Source organism: Arachis hypogaea, chromosome 13, assembly GCF_003086295.3.
Source record: "Arachis hypogaea cultivar Tifrunner chromosome 13, arahy.Tifrunner.gnm2.J5K5, whole genome shotgun sequence".
In the NCBI taxonomy this organism is placed as follows: Eukaryota; Viridiplantae; Streptophyta; class Magnoliopsida; order Fabales; family Fabaceae; genus Arachis; species Arachis hypogaea.
The window spans coordinates 145,053,954-145,072,968 of NC_092048.1; the positions used below are offsets into that span (position 1 = coordinate 145,053,954).

The 19,015-nt window shown below is 32.9% G+C and overlaps 1 protein-coding gene across 4 annotated transcripts; it reads right to left on the bottom strand.

Annotated features, from left to right (window-relative positions):
• Positions 1-9,249: 9,249 nt before the first annotated feature.
• Positions 9,250-13,768, bottom strand: LOC112792659 (disease resistance protein Roq1-like). Of its 4 annotated transcripts, none has more exons than XR_011870121.1 (6): positions 13,114-13,768; positions 11,851-12,961; positions 11,486-11,764; positions 10,614-11,384; positions 10,033-10,491; positions 9,250-9,663 (listed from the first exon to the last, which is right to left on the bottom strand). XR_011870121.1 is itself a non-coding variant. In XM_025835979.3 (6 exons), exons 1-5 carry the CDS (start codon positions 13,608-13,610, stop codon positions 10,082-10,084), a joined length of 3,111 nt encoding a protein of 1,036 aa, XP_025691764.1. In that variant the 5' UTR covers positions 13,611-13,768; the 3' UTR covers positions 9,250-9,663; positions 10,033-10,081. The 4 variants fall into 4 exon arrangements, 2 of the variants coding, with proteins under 2 accessions (XP_025691764.1, XP_072069075.1); XM_025835979.3 differs by having other exon boundaries at positions 10,033-10,534; XM_072212974.1 differs by having other exon boundaries at positions 9,250-9,851; positions 10,033-10,534; positions 13,114-13,727.
• Positions 13,769-19,015: the final 5,247 nt, after the last annotated feature.

Genomic DNA, 19,015 nt, shown 5'->3' on the forward strand with positions numbered 1-19,015 from the left:
TGTTGCTGTGGGAGTCACTGCCAGAGGAGAGGAACTGCCGCCACCGCTGTTCTGTTGTGTCCTTCACCGTCGACGCTGGAGAGGGTCATCGGAGCTGCTGATGCTCCATCCCCTTATTTTCTTTGTGAGAATTGAAGTTGCTGCTACTTCCCCCCGTTCAAATTTCGTGCTTTTTCATTCCATTCTACTTCAACCTTTCTCAGTTTTTATTTTGGGCACTCCGAGTTTAATCTCTTCGGTACTTTGTGACTAATTTGTCAATAGATTTTATATTTATAATTATTTGACTTACAAAAATTACTATCAAAAAATTTTAAATTAATCTTAATAATTGATTTATTAGAACTAAATATTTATCTTTATTAAACTCATTTTAATATACACATGAGGCTATATATTTTTATGAAACTATATATATGTTTAAAGAAATTTTATATTATTTTAAAGGTGAATGCTACTCTACCCTCTCTAAAGTAATATGTAAATTACCCTCTATATATTATATTTTAATTAAATTTTTATTTTAACCTGAGTTACTTTAATCTCACGAGAGTTAATAATATCTTGGAAGACGGTAAGGACCTGACAGAAGAAGAAAATAAAACACCCAATAAAACGGTGATATTTAGGAGACACAACGACGACGACAAAGAAGTAGGAAGGAGTAAACGCAATTAGAGAGAGTTGGAATACCTTTTATGAAAGAATAATTTGGGAAGAGAAAACAAGACACCCAATGAGACGGTGATGCTTGAGAGGCATAACGACGACAATGAAGGAGTACAATAGGAAGGAGTAAACGCAATTAGAGAGAGTTGGAGTACTTTTTTTGGAAGAATGATTTGGTAAGATAAAATAAGATACACAACGAGACCGTGATGCTTGGGAGGCGTAATGAGGACAACCAAGGAGTGGGAAGGAGTAAATCCAATTAGAGAGAGTTGGAGTACCTTTTCTAGAAGAATGATTTGGGAAGAAAAAACGAATCACTAATAAGACGGTGATGCTTTGGAGGTGCAACGACGATGAAAGAGTGGAGAAAGTAACTCAGGTTAAAATAAACACCCAATTAAAATGTGACACATCAGAGAGGGTAACTTACATGTTACTTTAGAGAGGGTAGGATAGCATTCACCTATTTTAAAACATTTGATTTTACTCGAATATGTATTTTTGAAGTATTGAAATATTTGTTGGTACTCACTTATTTTAAAATTGTGAAATATGTTTAAAATGCTTTAAGATTGAGAAAATATGATTGAATATGATTTGGATGAGAAAGTATTGTTTGATTTGATTTGATACCTCACATTTGAAAGACCGAAGAATTTGTTATATTCGAAATTATATGTTTTGAATTGGTTTGGGTGGCTCGTATTAGAAAACCGTAGTTAACAGCTATTATGACGTTCACCTAGATGCATCTGACTCAGACCCAGCTAACAGGGGCGTTGTTAGCCTAACGTGTAGGCCACACGTTGGATCTGTTATTCCGTACGGACACACGAGAGGAAAGAACTACCCTTAGAGTTGGAGCCGCCCAAGTGTGAACTATTTGATTTGATTTCTGTATGAGAACTCTCTTATTGATTCAGTTATTCATATAATTTATTATTTTCTAACAAAAATTGTTTTTATAATAATATTTATATAGTCTCAAATGAATTATAGATGTACTGTCTAGTCATTGGGTTGCAAAACTCACTCTGTTTTTCTAAAAATATTTTTCAAGAATAAATATTTGATTATGTGAGTTTTTCTATTTAAGAGTAATGATCTGCAATAGATATCTATTCAATATCTATCCATATTTATTTATTTATTTATTTTTGTTAAAAATATGTAATTTTTCATTCTAGAAACTGTAAATTTATCAAAAAAATTTGTAACCTTCTTATTTATCTTAAATTTGGATTTGTTAGGCTTGCTATGTGACTATTTTTCTGAGCTCAACACTCATTTTGGGATGTGACACTTTTGGCCGCCCAACACTCTGTACCATAAAGCATTGCAAGTTTGATAGCAGTACGATAGAATTTACCTTTAAGTTTTAAAGACACTTTTTTGTCACATATAAAACCAGACAAACTCTGTCATTTTGACCAACCTACTTAGATCCTATGATTTACATCATGTTTAATCTCTCCATTATCCTGTATGATGCACCCAAGATAGTTAAAAATTTTAACATTTTTAGGATATTTTCTCTAATCTTCACCTCTGTATTAGGGTTTTTCCTTCGACGGCCGAACTTACATTCCATATATTCTGTCTTGCTATGGCTTATGCGCAGACCATACACTTCTAGAGCTTCTCTCTCTAAATCTAACTTCTTATTTAGGTCTTCCCTTGACTCTCCCACAAGGACAATATCATCAGCAAAAAACATGCACCATAACACAGGCTCTTGGATATACTCTATGAGTACTTTCAAGACTAATGTAACAATATATGGACTTAGAGAATATCCCTGGTGTAATCTTATACCAATAGAAAATTCCTTTATCATACCACCATGAGTCTTCACACTAGTTGTAGCCCCATCATATATGTCTTTAATTGCACGAATCTATGCAATTCTTATTCTCTTCCTTTTCAAAACCTTCCATAAGACCTCTATTGACAACCTATCGTACGCTTTTTCCAAATCAATAAAAACTATATGTAAATCCCTTTTATTACTACGATACCTCTCCATCATCCTTCTTAACAGGTTTGTAGCTTCAGTGATAGATCTGTCTGTCATAAAACCAATTTGATTTTATGTTACTTGTGTCTCTTGTCTCAGCTTTCGTTCTATCACACTTTTCCAAAACTTCATGGTATGACTCATGAGATTGATTCCTCTATAGTTTTCGCAATTCTGTATATCCCCTGTATTCTTGTAGATAGGTACCAAAGTGCTCTTTATCCACTCATTTGGCATATTCTTTGACCTTGAAATCTTATTAAGAAGCTTGGTTAACCATCTGATGTCTTTCTCTTTAAGACCCTTCCAAACTTCAATCGAAATATTATTGAGTCCTACTGTCCTACCATTTTTTATCCGCTTTAGAACCTCTTTTACCTCGTAGTCTCGAATCATTTGATAATAGTTGAAGTTTTAATTTTCTTCCCTCGTCCACAACCGACCAAGGCTCGGAAGAGTCTTCTGTCCTTCATTAAATAACTCGTAGAAGTAGTTATTTCACCTTCTATTGATCTTCTCATCTTGAGTCAAAACCTCTCCGTCTTTATCCTTTATGTACTTACCTGATCCAATTCTCTCGTTCTTCTTTCACGGCTCTTTGCAATTCTATATATATATTTCTCCTTCTTTCATCCCTAAAGAATGGTAGGACGTTCATATGCTCTTACTCTTGCTTCACTTACTGTCATTTTTGTCTCTTTTTTAGCCGCTTTATATTTTTCCAATTATCTGTATTGCTGCATAAAGACCATTCTTTAAAGCACTTCCTTTTTGCCTTTATCTTTTCTTATACATTCGCATTCTACCATCAGGACTCTTTGTCTCTTAGTCGTATCCCTCTAGATTCACCACTTTCTTTTGCTGTTCTTTTAATAACTTCTGCCATCTCCCTACACATCTCCTTCATGCTTCCATCCCCTTCCTACTTTGCATTTTTTCCTATCCGTTGTATGAAACTTCTTTGTTCGTTACCTTTCATCCGCCACCACCTCGTCCTTGGATTCTTCGTATGATGTCTTTTCCTTAACTTGTACTCAATGCAAAAATCTATGACGAGCATCCTCTTGTGTTGTTAAACTCTCTTCCGGAATAATTTTATAATTAGTGCAAAATTTTCTGTTGACTCTCCTCAACAAGAAAAAATCAATTTGAGAGCTTCGAGGTTATAAGCTGTTCGTCTTTATTTTTAAAAACATGTATTTGTGATGAGAAGGTTAAAGGTTGAGAAAAAGTCTAAAGTAGTTTTACCTTCGGTATTGACCACCCCAAAACCATGGCCTCTGTGAATACTTCCATATCCAGTCACTGCTCTTTCAACATGCCAATTTAAATCGCTTTCTAAAAAATCTTATCTCTTGAGGATATGTCATGGACCAAACTCTCTAGATCTTCATAAAACCTTATTTTGTGTTGCTCGTCCGAACCCACTTGGGATGCATAGGCGCTAATCACATGAAAAGTACCTCATTCCACCACAAGTTTGATAGAGATGATCCGATCACCTACCCTCTTGACATCCACTACATTCTTCTTCCACTGCTTATCCACGATAATACATACCTTATTCCTATTCTTTACATTTCCTGTATACCAAAGTTTGAACTCAAAGGTATCCAACTCCCTAGCCTTTATACTGACCCATTTTATTTTTTGTAGGTATATGATGTTAATCTTTCTCCTTGTCATAGTATCCACCACCTCCATGGATTTTCTTGTTAAAGTATCTATGTTCCATATTTCAAATCTCAACTTTCTGTCGCTCCGGCTTTTACTTTTACTTTCTTTGCTGTGAACTAGCTTATCTACCCTCGTCCGTTTACGAAAACGCGAGAATTCTTGTTCATTTAACACTACATCCGGGTACCGATGCAGCGGCTCTTGCTCATTTGATAATGTACGCGAGCCATACAGCGCGTTACTTCCGAACAATGACATAGCTTTAGCGCAATAACATCTTTGATCCATATCATGAAGATTCGACTAGGTTTTTATGTTGACTGTCGAAAGCCTAACATAACCCTCCTCTTTTATCCGAGTTTAAGACTGGCTATGTAACACAGATGTAACAGCGGAGTTAGCATTACCATTAGCGTAAATCATCAAATTATGCCTTTTATGTCTCGTATATTGACTTTTCTTTCTTTAGAGGATAATTTCCACCCCATCCCCCCCCTCCCCCCTTTCTCTTTAATTGCTATACACAAAAAAAGTCTATTTATATTAAGCCTTCTTAAACTTTCATGACAGTGGAATTTTGGGGTCCAGTGGTCCAATAATGCAGTAAATTTTAGAAGTCTTTTGTGATGTCTCGTGGTTCAATCGAAAAAGTTATAGTTTTTCCACCACATTCTTGTTTGCAAAAGTCTTGTGAAACTAAAACCCATCATTGTCACTTCCACTTATATTTCATTTAATATACACTTATTTATTCACAAGCCCCACTAATTAATATTTAACTTGCTAATTGTCACTTCCACTTATATTTCAACGCGTCTCATGTTGTGAGAAGTTGGGTTGAAACTCCTTGAAGCGTTAAAAAATGAGGGTCAATTGTGACACTGAGACTCTTTCTTGGAGGAAGCATCGTAGAAGTTTAGACAAAGACTAACATTCTACCTTCAGAGGCCAATCAAGTCATATTCTGCTCTATTTTATTTTATCTGTTAATTTAATTTGTGTTTTTCCATTAATACAACGGTATTAATTATTCTTGTGGGGTATAATGTTGAAAGTATAATATTTTTGCAAAAGCAGAGGATCACCAAGTGGTAACTGGGAAGCTGCAAGTGTAGGTATGCTTATAGCTTATACAATAATTAAGTAGTTAACTAGCTTTTGCTAACAAAGAAACTTAACTAAAAATTTGGGATCAATTCATGTATCTAAGTTTAACGGATTAAAATAAGCAAATTGTGGCAAACTTCTGTTGAAGTTGAAATTGGCAAATTATGCCTACCTTTTATATGTGTATATTGTGTTTTCTCTATAAGTTGAAAAGTTTTATTTTTAATTAATGTATTTAATCAATGAGCATATTTAGTGTGATAAGGACATTTGAACCATATACAAATTTATTTGACTTCTTCATACACATTGTAAGTAGCCTTTCATATCAAGGAAATCTGAATTCCAGAAGTATCATATCCCTTCTTTATAATCTTCATAAAGCATCATTTGAAGGACTGTCGTGACAAAACTAAATTAGAGGATGTTAACATTAAGCTAGAATCAAAATGATATTTTGATTCCAAGTACTGATTAAAATGGAGAACAAAATTAAATAAAAAATATTAATAAAAAAAAAGAAGATAAAAAGAGGGGCAAAACTAACCTTCAGTATGTTGCTCTTTTTCTTCTAATGAGAAAAAAAAAAAAAAAAAAGAGGAGAAAGAAAGCAGAATAAAAGAAAGAATAATGATCCAACAAATTGACTTATTATACCTGGAATGGAAAAGCTTAGGTATCTTAGTAAAATAAAGGTATTAGCTATGTCTGAGTTCTTTCTTAGCTTACACACTATCACAGAGTTGACAATAGGAAAGAACAAAAGCACACCTTAAGGAATCGTAAACATGTTCATTGCTGCTATTATCAAAATAGAGATAGGGTATTTGCAGTACTACCTTTGCTGAGGTTCAACTCAAAAAGTTTATTCAGATCACAATTGATACAAAAAATGATATCCATTGAAGATACCATATTCTTGAAGAGAAATGTTATATGCACCACTTTTGTAATAGATGTGATTGATAAAAAGTGAGAAACGATACAAGTTTGTCCTTTCATACCATAAAAGAAAGGTTGCAAGAAAAATATTGACAAAAACTGGTGCAACCATTGAATCATAAATTTAAAGGATGAACTGAGAAGTGGCAATGCACTGCTAACAAAAAGCATTATAGTTTATATATAAATTCTATAAACTTTATTAAATAGTAGTTTGATGTTGATGCGGTGCTATGGAAGAATATAAATTAAAAAATATTATACATTCTATGGCTCCAAAAGCTACCAGTAGTTTAGTCATGCATAATGAAGTTGTTGATAGCAGTAATCTTTTCTCACAAATTGATTTAGAATGCAAAAAGGAGTTTATGCTTATGCACATTCTGCTAGATCATTGTCCCTTGTGGTGTTGTTATCAACACTAAGTAGTGTGTTATCATTCCCTTGGGAGGTATCAGAGATGCTACAGGATTCAGAAGGACAAGCATCTAAACTTTGTAATTGTGCTGCCATGGCTCAAGAGAGAAAGTGATATTGCAATTTTGAATTTCAATACATATTGAAGGTGGCCTGTAAAAGGTTATTTATATAAAAACTTGCATTTGTATAGTGTTGATTAGAGTTTATAATTGTGCTTAATATTAAAAGGTTCAATTCAATATACTGAGACCATTATAATTATCAAGATCGGTAGTTCTACTTCTCTAATTAATATCTTTGTATTAAATTAGAAAATCTTTGAATTAAACCTGACAGATTGGCTATGTGATTTGGGAGGGTTATGTGCTTTTATTGCTACTTTGATTTTACTAATAGCATGGAGCCCCCTTGACTTTATTACATTCACATTTCTCAGTCTCCTTTTTTTTTTTCATAAAAGTCAAACAAAAGTCTCAACTTACTAAAGACATCAAGTGAAAGCAAATAAAAGAAGAACGCTACTTTGAAAACATGGATATCACCATACCTCAAAATTTCCAACAAAGCCAAGCCTCTTTCAGCAGCATGGTAGTATGAACACTAACAAGTTCTCTGATGAGTTCATTATGAATCACCCTCAACATCTCAATCATCTTCTCTGCAACAGAGGCATAGATTACACAATTTCAGCCAAGCTTCATACCCAAATAACATAGAAGAATAACAGTAACAGTAACAGTAGCAGAAATATAGGACATTGGAAGAAAAGCCTCCTGTTTCCACTCCACCTTGCAGAGTCCACTGGAAGCCTAGTTAATACAGAGATATGAGTGTGCGTTTGGTTTGGAATGAAAAAACAGGGATGATTAAAAAAAATAAAAATAAAAAAGTTCTAAATGAACGTTTTTACTTAAACCACATAGACCCTGAAGAAAAACTATAGTGAGATAACATGTGAAAATAGAAAAAGAAAACAGAAAAACCGATGTTTAATTTGGTATTGGAAAAGATTGGACATAGAGATGATGAAGTGAAAGAATACCGATGAGTTGGGAAACAATCAAAGCAGTTCTCTGTCAGAAGTGGGTTCTTTCCAAACCCTGTTTATGAAATTAGGTACTATCCAGATTAGTGTAAGGATGCAATGGCCTCAGGGATCCTATCCAGATTACAAAAACTTAGATTGAGACTATAAAGGCAGCTTAAACGAGCCAAAGAAAGCCTCCACAGACGAAACACATCATTATATGTTTTAGAAGAATTGAAGAATTGAAATGGTAAGCTAAGATTTAGCCTTTTAAAGGTGGACCATATTGTCCATTGGCATATAGTTCTCGTCCTCTCAAGCCCTTGGCGGGCACCAAAATGCCCACAAACAAGAGCGTGCAATAGAGAAACGTCGCCAAGGGATGGACACGGGTGCTTTTGGTCACCCTCACTTTCCATATTACCCTTACCATAGGTTAAGTATTGAGGGTTTGCAACCAAATAATGAAGTGGGCGGGGTTAGTGAAATTCAAGCAAGTTCTTCAAATTTGAGAAAAGAAGATGATAATGGTGGTAATGGAACTACTTCCCAATTAGGAGATTCTTCTACCAACAATGTTGCTACAAGTCTCACTCGCCATGCAAAGGATGATCAGGATCCCAAGCCAGATAATGAGCCCTCTAGTTCTGAGTCTCCCGGGCTTGATTTGTCACTTAAGCTTTAAGTTTGAACTTTCATTCATATTAATTATGTAGTTTATGCTTTTTTTTTTTTGTCTGTATTTTTCATCTGATCAATTTAGTATATTGACGATGTCATAGATTAAACGGTAATATATATATGGTATAAATGCTAATGTGCATTACACCTTTTTCGTCCTATCTTATTATCTTTTCATTCATAAGCATTTTTTATTGGAAAAGTATATGGAACCAACTAATAATTAGCCAAGAATGTAATTTGTTTTTTAAATTATTGTTGACCACGTTCAAAACATGAGGGAAGATACGTTAGTGATAGGAGAGAATCACGGAACAGATGCTTTGATCATTCATTATTTGGTTCCATATAATTAATTATGTTTTATTAATGCATAACACATGAAACATAGAAATCATATCAAAAACCATCCAATTTACAAGAAAAAGAAACATCCGTGTGCCTATTAGTAGCAACATCCGATTAAAGTCACCGGTGTCTCTGGTTTACCAGTTGGCTGATTCTTGGCTTATATAGAGTTGGTTCCCTAGCATTGTTGTTTTTCATTTAATAGTTTAACTGGCTAATAAAAAAATCTTATGCAAAGTTTGCAACTGCTTCACTTGCACAAGGTCGTGTGAAGCATATTGAAATCTTTACATTAATTAAGCTGACAGATATGCAAGTACTGCTAGAAGCAAAGCAATCATAACTGATACAACAATGCTACCAAATAAGTTGGTTTTTTTCCATGGATACTTGATATATAATTGCAACAACATAAATAATACTCTACTGCCTCACACTTTCACGGTCATAGAGTTTACTATATTACATTCACATTTCTCAGTCTCTTTTTTTTTTTTTTGGTAATAGAAGTCAAGAGTCTCAACTTACTGATAACTTCAAGTGGAGGCAAATATAGAAATAAAGACAATGACCACTAAAAATGTCTCTACACATAAATAAAGAACGCTACTTTATTTTGAAACAGGGATATCACCATTCACATCAAATTTTCCAAGAAAGGCAAGTGTATTTCAGCAACATGGTAGCATGAACACCAACAAGTTCTTCTCTGATGAGTTCCAGTTACTCATATTAATTATGAATCACCCTCAACATATCTCAATCCTCTTCTCTGCAACAAGGACATAGATTAGACAATTTCACCCAAGCTTCATACTCGAATAACATAGCAGCATAGAGTGACAATAACAGTAACAACAGCAGAAATATAAAACACGGGAAGAAAAGTCTCCTGTGTTGTACTCCAGCAGAATCCACTGGAAGCCTAGTGTGTGTTTGGTTTGGAATGGAAAAATAGCGCTGATGAGAAAAGAAAAATAGAGAAGTTGTAGATAAACCGTTTATATTTCAAAATGACATACAGACCCTGAAGAAAAATGATTACGTGAATGGGAAAAGAAAAGAGAAAAACGATGTTTAATTTGGTGATGTGAATGTCAAAGATTGGAAAAGATTGGACATTGAGATGATGAAAGAATACCTGTGAGTTGGGCAATAGTCAAACTAAATCAATATCTTCCACAGTTGGGTTACTCCATATCCTGGTCCAGTATCACACGCATTCCCCACTTCTTCACTTCCACATAGCGGTGGTTAACTTCTTTGAATTCAAAGCGGGATCCATGAAGATCATGCTGCTTTCCATCCCGAATGAGTTGTTGGCGAGAAAAATAGAATAGGCAGAAGTGAACCAATTCACCCCTCACCTCCTCCTCGTTTCGAAGCGAAACAACAAGGTGATTGAGATTGGCTTTTCCTGTTTGGTCGTAAAAGGAGAGCTCAATGAAGAGGAATGGTGCAAATTGAACGACAAACTGGGCACAAAGGGCAATGCCAATCCAATTGTTGTCATTGGCATTCAGAAATGATTCTATCCACATTGAATTATCCGCCCCCTTATTCTGATCCTTAAACCACCTTGGAATTGGAACTCCACCTCCTGGAATTACAATAGCAAGTTTATCAGTGGATTCATTGTGTACCTGTAACCACAAAACACAAACAACCCTAATCATTAGATAAACAAGAGCAGCAATAATGGCAACAACAATACGCACGCACCTTAATGTACTCTCTCATCCATGAACTTTCCATTCCACTCAACCTTTCCTTCTCTACTATTTTCGGGCAGTTCCACATCCTCAATTCTCTCCATTTCGCAAGTTTTGTTAGCTCTGCCGCTGGATAGTGTAACGGTAATGGGAACTCATCTACATACATTAGCCGTTTGCAGTTATCTAAGTCCAACACTCTCAGTCTGGGAAGCTTATTTATGAAATCAGGTACTCTAACTATATTGTTTCCCCAAAAAACTAAGATCTCTAAATAATGTAAGGATGATATGGCCTCAGGGATAGTATGCAGATTACAACAACTTAGGTCAAGATAATACACGCAGCTTAAGCGAGCCACAGAAAGCCTCCACAGATGGAACACACGGTTGTATCTACTTTTAGAAGAATTGAAGAAATGGAATGGTAACCTAAGCTTAAGCCTTTTAAAAGTGGACCATATTGTCGATTGACATTGGATACCACTCTCACTTCCATTCTCCAACTCTGTCCCACCAAATAATCTTGAGCACCCGCTCAGATTAACCTCTTTTAGTGAAGATATACCGAATACAGTGATGGGAAAACTCATTAAACTTGTGCACTCCCTCAAATCTAACCGAAGAAGCTTTCTTAGGTCTCCAATTGATGGATGTATGTGCTTAAGCTTTCTGCATCCTCTAAGGATCAGCACCTCAAGATTTGGAGCCTGGCTAAGGTTTGGAGTCTTCACAAGATTTTCGGAGTCAGAGAGATCCAATTCCTTCAAATTGTCCAGACACTGTTGCACAATTAGAAAAAACAAGCATCTTTAATTACACTTTCACTTATTTGTTTTATAACTTCAAAATAACTGAAGCTTATTTTATTTATCAGTAGTACCATTGTGCCATCCCATAGTTGCTTGATGTTGCTCCTTCGCAAGATTAATTTCAAAAGCTTGGATAGCTTACAACCTGATGGAAAATACGTAAACGGATATTCGTCCCACTCGAGATATCTCAATTCGCTAGAAATGCTATTAATACTTCCAGAAAAACCAACCCTTTTTATTTTGAGAAATTCAAGTAGTCTCATTCTTGATAATGTTTCTGCTCTAAATGTCATATTTCTTTTTTCATCTGGTTCCATCAATTGCATGGCCTTAACATCATCAATTACCTAAATACCAAAGAGCCACAAAAATATTAGATTACTTCAATTACCTATGAACTCTGTAAAATTGAAAATTTTTTAAAACTGCATACCGTATTTCCAAACATAATACATTGAATATCCTCTTCGTGCCATATCCTACTCCACTTCCATGGCTCATTTGGAGCACTCTGTCGAACTATTCTCATGCCTAACTCTTGCAACAGGTCATGCATTCTAATATAATATCCATCATTTGTTATTAATGATTTATCGATGAGTACACTTATTCCAATCTTTGGATGAAGACCACGACAATACAACATGTCTTCCACACGCCGAACCCATTCGTGGTTAAAGAAACAAGCAATGTCCAAAAATATTTCCTTTTCGAGGGGTTCCAATCCATCAAAACTAAGTTGAAGCACATCTGCGATTTCCTTCTTTGGATTATTTTTCAGTCTATCTAAGGCACTTCTCCATACAGAGATATCTCCACCGCGTAGATATGACCCCAAAACTTTAATTGCCAAGGGAAGGCGTTGAGCATATTTAAGTTCAAGATCCGTCAACTTTTTGTACTCTCTGCTAATCTCGTCACAACTCATAATTATATTATCATCAAAAGCTTTTTCACAAAACAATTGATGAGCTTCATCCTCATTCAAAAGTTGAACTTTGTATGTTTGATCTAGCCCAAAAGAGTCCAAGACATGTTGATCTCTAGAAGTTACTACAATTCTGCTTCCTGGACATACACAATCACGAGTCACGCCAAGCTTCTCTAACTGTTCAACTTCTTCGGCATTATCTAGAACAATCAGAGCCTTTTGATAGCGTAACATAGTTTTTATCAAACTCTTAGCCTGGTAATGATTGTATATATCTTGGATCTCTCCATTTGTAATTTGACAAACAAGTTGCTTTTGTAGTGAAAGTAGACCACCTCCACGAAAAACTTTGCTTATATCGTCAACAAAACAATGAGCACCATATTTATGAAGGTTTCTACCATACACCACCTTAGCAAGTGTTGACTTTCCTATCCCACCCATGCCACAAACGCCTACAACCCGAACTTCATTATTGGAGTTGAAATCAATCAGGTTTTCCAATTCTTCCACACGAGATTGCATCCCAACCAACCCATCCACACTTAACGAGTTGCAACCTAATTTGCTTCTAACCCTTTTAACGATCTTTTCAATCTCTCCATTCTCCTGCCTGAAAGAATAAAGAGAAAATGAAACTTGTAAGCTCAATTTCTTATATAAGACAACCTAAAACAAAGAGAAAACGAGAGCAATACAAGGTGATTTTGTTTAATCAACTTATTCATGTATAGATAGTAATGGAATTTAGGAAAGATTACTTACTTATTTTGTATATCCCAACCAGAGAGATTGGCGACTTGCAGCAGAGATTCCCTCCATTGTTGCACCATGTTTGAGTTATGTTTGAATCTTTCTTCATGCTCAGCCAACGCTTTCCCATAGTTTCCGGTCTGTTTACGCACCTCAGACGGAGTCACATCATAGAAAATAGGCAACAGATTTGGTTCTGTTATCGTATTGCTGCAATCAAGCATCTTAGCGAGTTCCTGCAAGCACCATGAAGAGGTAGCATAGTTCTTAGAGAAGATGACAATGAGAACCTGAGATCCTTCAATTGCTTGCACCAGCTCAGTGGAGATGTGCTGTCCTTGCATCAGATTCCTATCGTCCCTGAATGCAACTATTCCGTTTCTACGGAAAGCGGCAAAGAGATGATCAGCGAAGGTGTTGCGTACGTCCTCACCTCTGAAGCTCACAAACACGTCATATTTGGGTCCTGTGCTACTTGATGCCATGCTCTGGATGCTCTTGCACTCCATTGACGAAGTTGAAGTGAAGATTGGAAGAGACTGTGTGCAGAGAAGAAATATTCTGAGAAGTTGGATTGAAAGTCCTTTTTGGAGGAAGGAAGCATCGTAGTAATTGAGATAAAGACTAACATTGTACCTTTAAAGGCCAATCAAGTCATATTCCCCTTGACTCCTGTAACAAAACAAGTCTACTTTATTTCATATTTTTTCATTATCACAATGATATTAATTATTCTTGTGGGGTATAATGTTGAAAATACATTCTGCAAAAGCAGAGGCTCACCAAAACTTTGTCTTCTTTGGGACCCAATGCAACTCTCTCTCTCTTGGAATTTCAATTCCCGGAAATACCATAGAAATGTGAGGAGTGAATTCCTTGTATACCTTTAACAACAAAAACAAACAATCCTGATCTCTAGATGATCTGATGATGCACACCTCAGAAAACAAGACAGAAGAAGAAGAATACGCACGTATCACACACACCTGAAGCTCGTTCTTAAATTTTAAATGATATTTTAAAAATATTTTGTTTAAAATAAATCAATTTTAAAAAATTTAAAGAATATTTAAGCAGAAAAGCTCTGCATTCATGTAAAAAATACATGGATGTTATCCAAATAACTTCCTCCACACACGCGTTCCCTCACCTCACAATCATTTGTTATACACGCGCCTCATATAACGTATATAACGTAAACCTTTTCTGCGTGATAAACCATTCACAACATAAACCTTGTTCTCTTCTCGCGTTTTCTTTCTTCTTCTTCTTCAACCTAATAAAATTCCTTATTCTCTGCATTATGGATTTGAATTGAGTTCGACGTAATTAGTTTCGTCGTGTTTCTTCTTCTTCTTTTTTCCTTCTATCTGGACTTCTGAATTTAAAACAATGAATGAATCAATTTCAAATCAGTTAAATGAGTGCGATTTGGATTATTCTTTCGAAACGCATCAATTTGATGAGGTTTGGATTATTGAATTTTGAATTGAATTTAATGGAATTCAATTGCTAATTTTATTTGAATTGAATTGAATGGATGGAAGTGATCTGAATCTGAATTGAATTGAATTGAATTGATAATATCTAAATTATAGATAGAGTTGTTTCGAATTTGGTTTTATATAATGGATTATCTTTCGTTTACTATGAGTAACCTTTCGGTTCGGTAATTATTATAGAGTTATTTCACCGTGAGTATGTGTTCGGTTTGGTATGCAGAAAAGAGTCAGTAAAAAAAATTAGAGGAATATGTTCTATTTTGTTCACTGAACACTATATAATTATTTCACGGTAATAAAGCTTTCAGTTCACCATGCAGACCAGCTGTATTGTGGATGAAAAATTTGTCCCAAATATGGGAATGATTTTCAAGACACTAGAAGAAGTTGGAAAGTTCTACAAACATTATTCAAAACTTGTTAGTTTTTCTACAAAAATAAGGAACACGACACTCGGAACAAAGACAAGATTAAAAATCAACACCAACCAAGCGGCTATTCTCGGAGTCTGAAGATTCGGGAGCGAAAGGAGATACTTCAACTTGCAAGATAATCAAGATTGAGAATAAAAATTGAGAATTTGAATGGGCATATTTTAAAATCCCTTTTTAAGTTTATCTAATAGAATAACGTCAAACATATATTTGTTTGGTGAAAATATTATTTGTTCTTAATTTTTTTTTTTAATTTTTATGTTTGGAATTTATATTTTTTTTTAATATAAGTTAATGTTATTTGGTTATTACTTGTGATTTTTTTTCAATTTATACAGTTGATATTTTGTTATTTCTAATTTAGTATTTGATATCATAAAATTTTATATTTTTAATATAAAATATTGTTGATATAATTAAGTTAGTTATTAATTTTTAATGTGTAATTATTTAAAAAAACTTAATTCTAATTTCTAATTACTAATTAAAACACTTTGTTTAAACTTTTTAATTTAAAATATAATTTTTTTTTATTTTTAAGTAAGCAAATTTCTTTAAAAATATCATTTTTATTTACATCATTTATAAGCAAATTTGCTAACTACAAAATATTAGATTAAATTGAATGAAATTACTTATTTTTTTAAAATGTGAGGTTATTTATACTATTTAAAAAAAACTAATGTATATTTTTTATACTTAATTTTTTTTCTATCGTTCCTAAAAAATTGAACTAATTTAGTAGTTCAAAAAAAATAGAGAATTTTTTGCTGATGTGACGCTAATACATTGAGCTTGGAAATTATTTGCTTAGGTGTTGTTATTAGAAAATTTTAAAACTTTATTTATAAATTATAAGTTATTTGTTTAGGTGGTTATCTTTTAAATTTTAAGTTATTTGCTTAAGTTGTTTTTCTTAGGTTGTTATTTTTTTAAAATTTAAATTATTTGCTTAGGTTGTTAATTTTTAAATACACTTTCTTAAGTTGTTAGTTTTAGATATTTATATAATTTATAAGGTTATTAATTTTTAAATTGTAATTATTTTTTGTTTTTATTGACAAATAATAGGATAGATACAATTTATGATAAAACTAAAACAATTATTTCTAATTTCTATTTTTTGATTAGATTAAAAGAGTTTTATATTTTAAAATAATATTGAATTTCAACTTTTCTCGTGCCATTATTTTAAAAGGAGCATAAAATAAAAATATTAATTAATTAATTAATAAGATAAGGAGTGATATATACAACGAGTTAGGATTCAAGATATAGTTGTTAGGGATAAAATTCATGCTTTCAAAGTAGATAAATGTATCATTCTAAGTCTTTCACATGTAGCATGAGATACATGTTTAATAATTATTGAGATATTCTAACAATTTGTAAGAAATATATCAATATCTAGATCTTTTCATCACAATGACATGTAATTTGAGTTGGCAAGAGATTGGTAGAGTTAATAATCCAAATAACTTAAAGGTTGAAGACCGATAGATATATTACGTAGTGTTTAAAATTAAGCTTGACATGATAACCTCTGATCTTAAGCAAGGGATTCCATTTGAAGTGCTAGATACATGTATTGCTCATCATTTAACCTTATTTTTAGCAAAATTTTTTGTTAAATTATTTGAATAGTTATATATTTATCAAAGCATATATATAAAATAGATAGTTTATTTATAACATATTTTTTTTATCTTTTTATTATAATGATATATATGGTAAAATTCTAAAAGAGAGGTCCACCACATATTCATATTATTTTGTGGTTGAGTGGAGACCACAAGATAAAAAACACAACTTAAATTGACCTGTTAATATTGTTAGGATTGTCCGATCCTGTTCGATACCCAAAATTGTTTAGAGTTGTGTCTACATATATAATTCATGGACCATTTGCTCAAATTCTCCCTGCATAAAATATGGGTACTACACCAAATATTATCCTAAAATATTCAATAACACCACAATAATTAATGATAGTTGATATCCATCATATAGAAGATAAGACACAAGAGTAATTACTGAAAGGAAATGATTCCATATGAATAATAAGAATGTAATTTCTTACAATGCATATATGCTAATGTCTTATCAAGCGCATGTTAACGTAGAGTACTACAAGTCAAATACTATCAAATATTTGTTCAAGTACATGAATAAATATTAAGACAAGGTGGTAGTTGAGATTTCAAAGGAAGCTTTCAGTAGAGAGAATGCTTAGATTATTATGAGATCAAACAATTTTATGATTGTGGGTATTTGTCTGCACATGAAGCTGTGTGGAGAACTTTGGCTTATGATATTCATCGGAGATGACCTTCAGTGATGAGATTAACCTTTTATTTGTTTGAAAAGCAAAATACCATCTTTAAAGACAACGACAATCTTGAGAAAATCATGGAATAAGAGAAAGAAAAAGATACGATGTTCTTAGCATGGATGGAGGCTAACAAAGAATTTAAAGCAGGTCAAATTTTAACGTATGCTGAATTTTCAAATCAATTTTTTATGATGGAGACAAGGGAATGACATTCACGCAAGAAAGAATATTCTATTGTGAAGTTAAACTATGTTCCACCGAGTACATGTGATATCTATTATATAAGAATTTTGTTAACTGTTCAGAAATGTTGCAAAACATATGAATCTATTAGGACAGTTAATAGGATTATATATCCTAGCTTCCAAGATACTTTTTATTCATTGGGGCTATTGTATGACGATAGAAAATTTATTACAACTATTAATAAGGTTTGGTCATCAATTGAGAAAACTATTTGTGATGTTATTGATATCTAATAGTGCTAGCAAACCAAATTGTATTTAGAATGCAATTTGACATTATTAGCTGACGGGATACTATATAAGAGGAGAAAAATATTGAAAAACCAAGGTATTTCATTATGTGGTAAATTATTATAACATGTAGGAATTTACTTGCCAAAATCAGTATTCACCTATGGATAGCTTTACGTTGCTTTGTCAAGAGTTAAGAGTCGTAATAACTTGAACATTCTAATTCTAGGTTAAGATAGCAATCCAAAGTCATCAACAACAAATGTCATGTTAAAAGAAATTTTTAATAATATTTAAGTAAGAAAAATAGTATTTTCATTTTAGTAACATGTTATGATTTACACTTTTGTACGAATATTTATCGTAAATTTAACTAATTTATCTATAACTATACTTTCAGACTTGAAATGAAATGTGTAACATAAAGCACATCATATGACAATTATTTATCTAATGATGTTAGTAAAATATTATATTATCGATAAACTTTTGTTAGTTTTTTTATATAAAGTTCAGTGCAAAATTGATACGCTACCAATACAGTTATATATATTCTTATTTTTTCAGGTCTCTTTTCTTATGGTTTAAAAATATTATAGATTTTAAACTGTTTTATTTATATTTTATTTTAAATAAATATAAAATAACATATTCAATACACTTATTATATAAAACGATGATAATATTATACTAAAGTTAAAAAATTTATGATTATAAAATATTATTTTTAATTTATCATGTCAAATTAAAATATAAGTTCGTGCATCGCACGGGTTTAACACTAGTATACATATACATTCAATTATGAGTTATTCTCCACGTACAAGCGTTTTCCCATATAAGTCATACAAGTCATTTATATTTACGCACTTTCATGTGCCTCTTCTTCTTCGAAATTTGTCTTTCTCGTTATCATCGTCATCAACACCATCTCTTCCTCCTCCTCCTCTTCCTCCTTTTTTTATTGAAATTTTTTCTCCTCTTTTCTTTTTCTCTTTCTCCTTCATCATCAGTTATCTCGTTGTTGAAGATAATAAATAATTTAGATTCAGATTGTCAATTGAACCAGAACGAAATTGATTATTGTTTTGAATTCAATCAAGTGGCTAAGATATGGTTCAATTTAGAAGAAAAATATAGCATTAGAAAAAATATTTTTCTGCAACAAAT

Bases quoted from the DNA above. Each gene is read 5' to 3' on its own strand.
- LOC112792659 (XM_025835979.3), bottom strand. From the start codon at position 13,610: ATGGAGTGCAAGAGCATCCAGAGCATGGCATCAAGTAGCACAGGACCC. The intron at 12,962-13,113 runs GTAAGTAATCTT...TTATTCTTTCAG, and splicing joins GGTTGGGATATACAAAATAA to GCAGGAGAATGGAGAGATTG. The intron at 10,535-10,613 runs GTGCGTGCGTAT...TTGTGGTTACAG, and splicing joins GGATGAGAGAGTACATTAAG to GTACACAATGAATCCACTGA.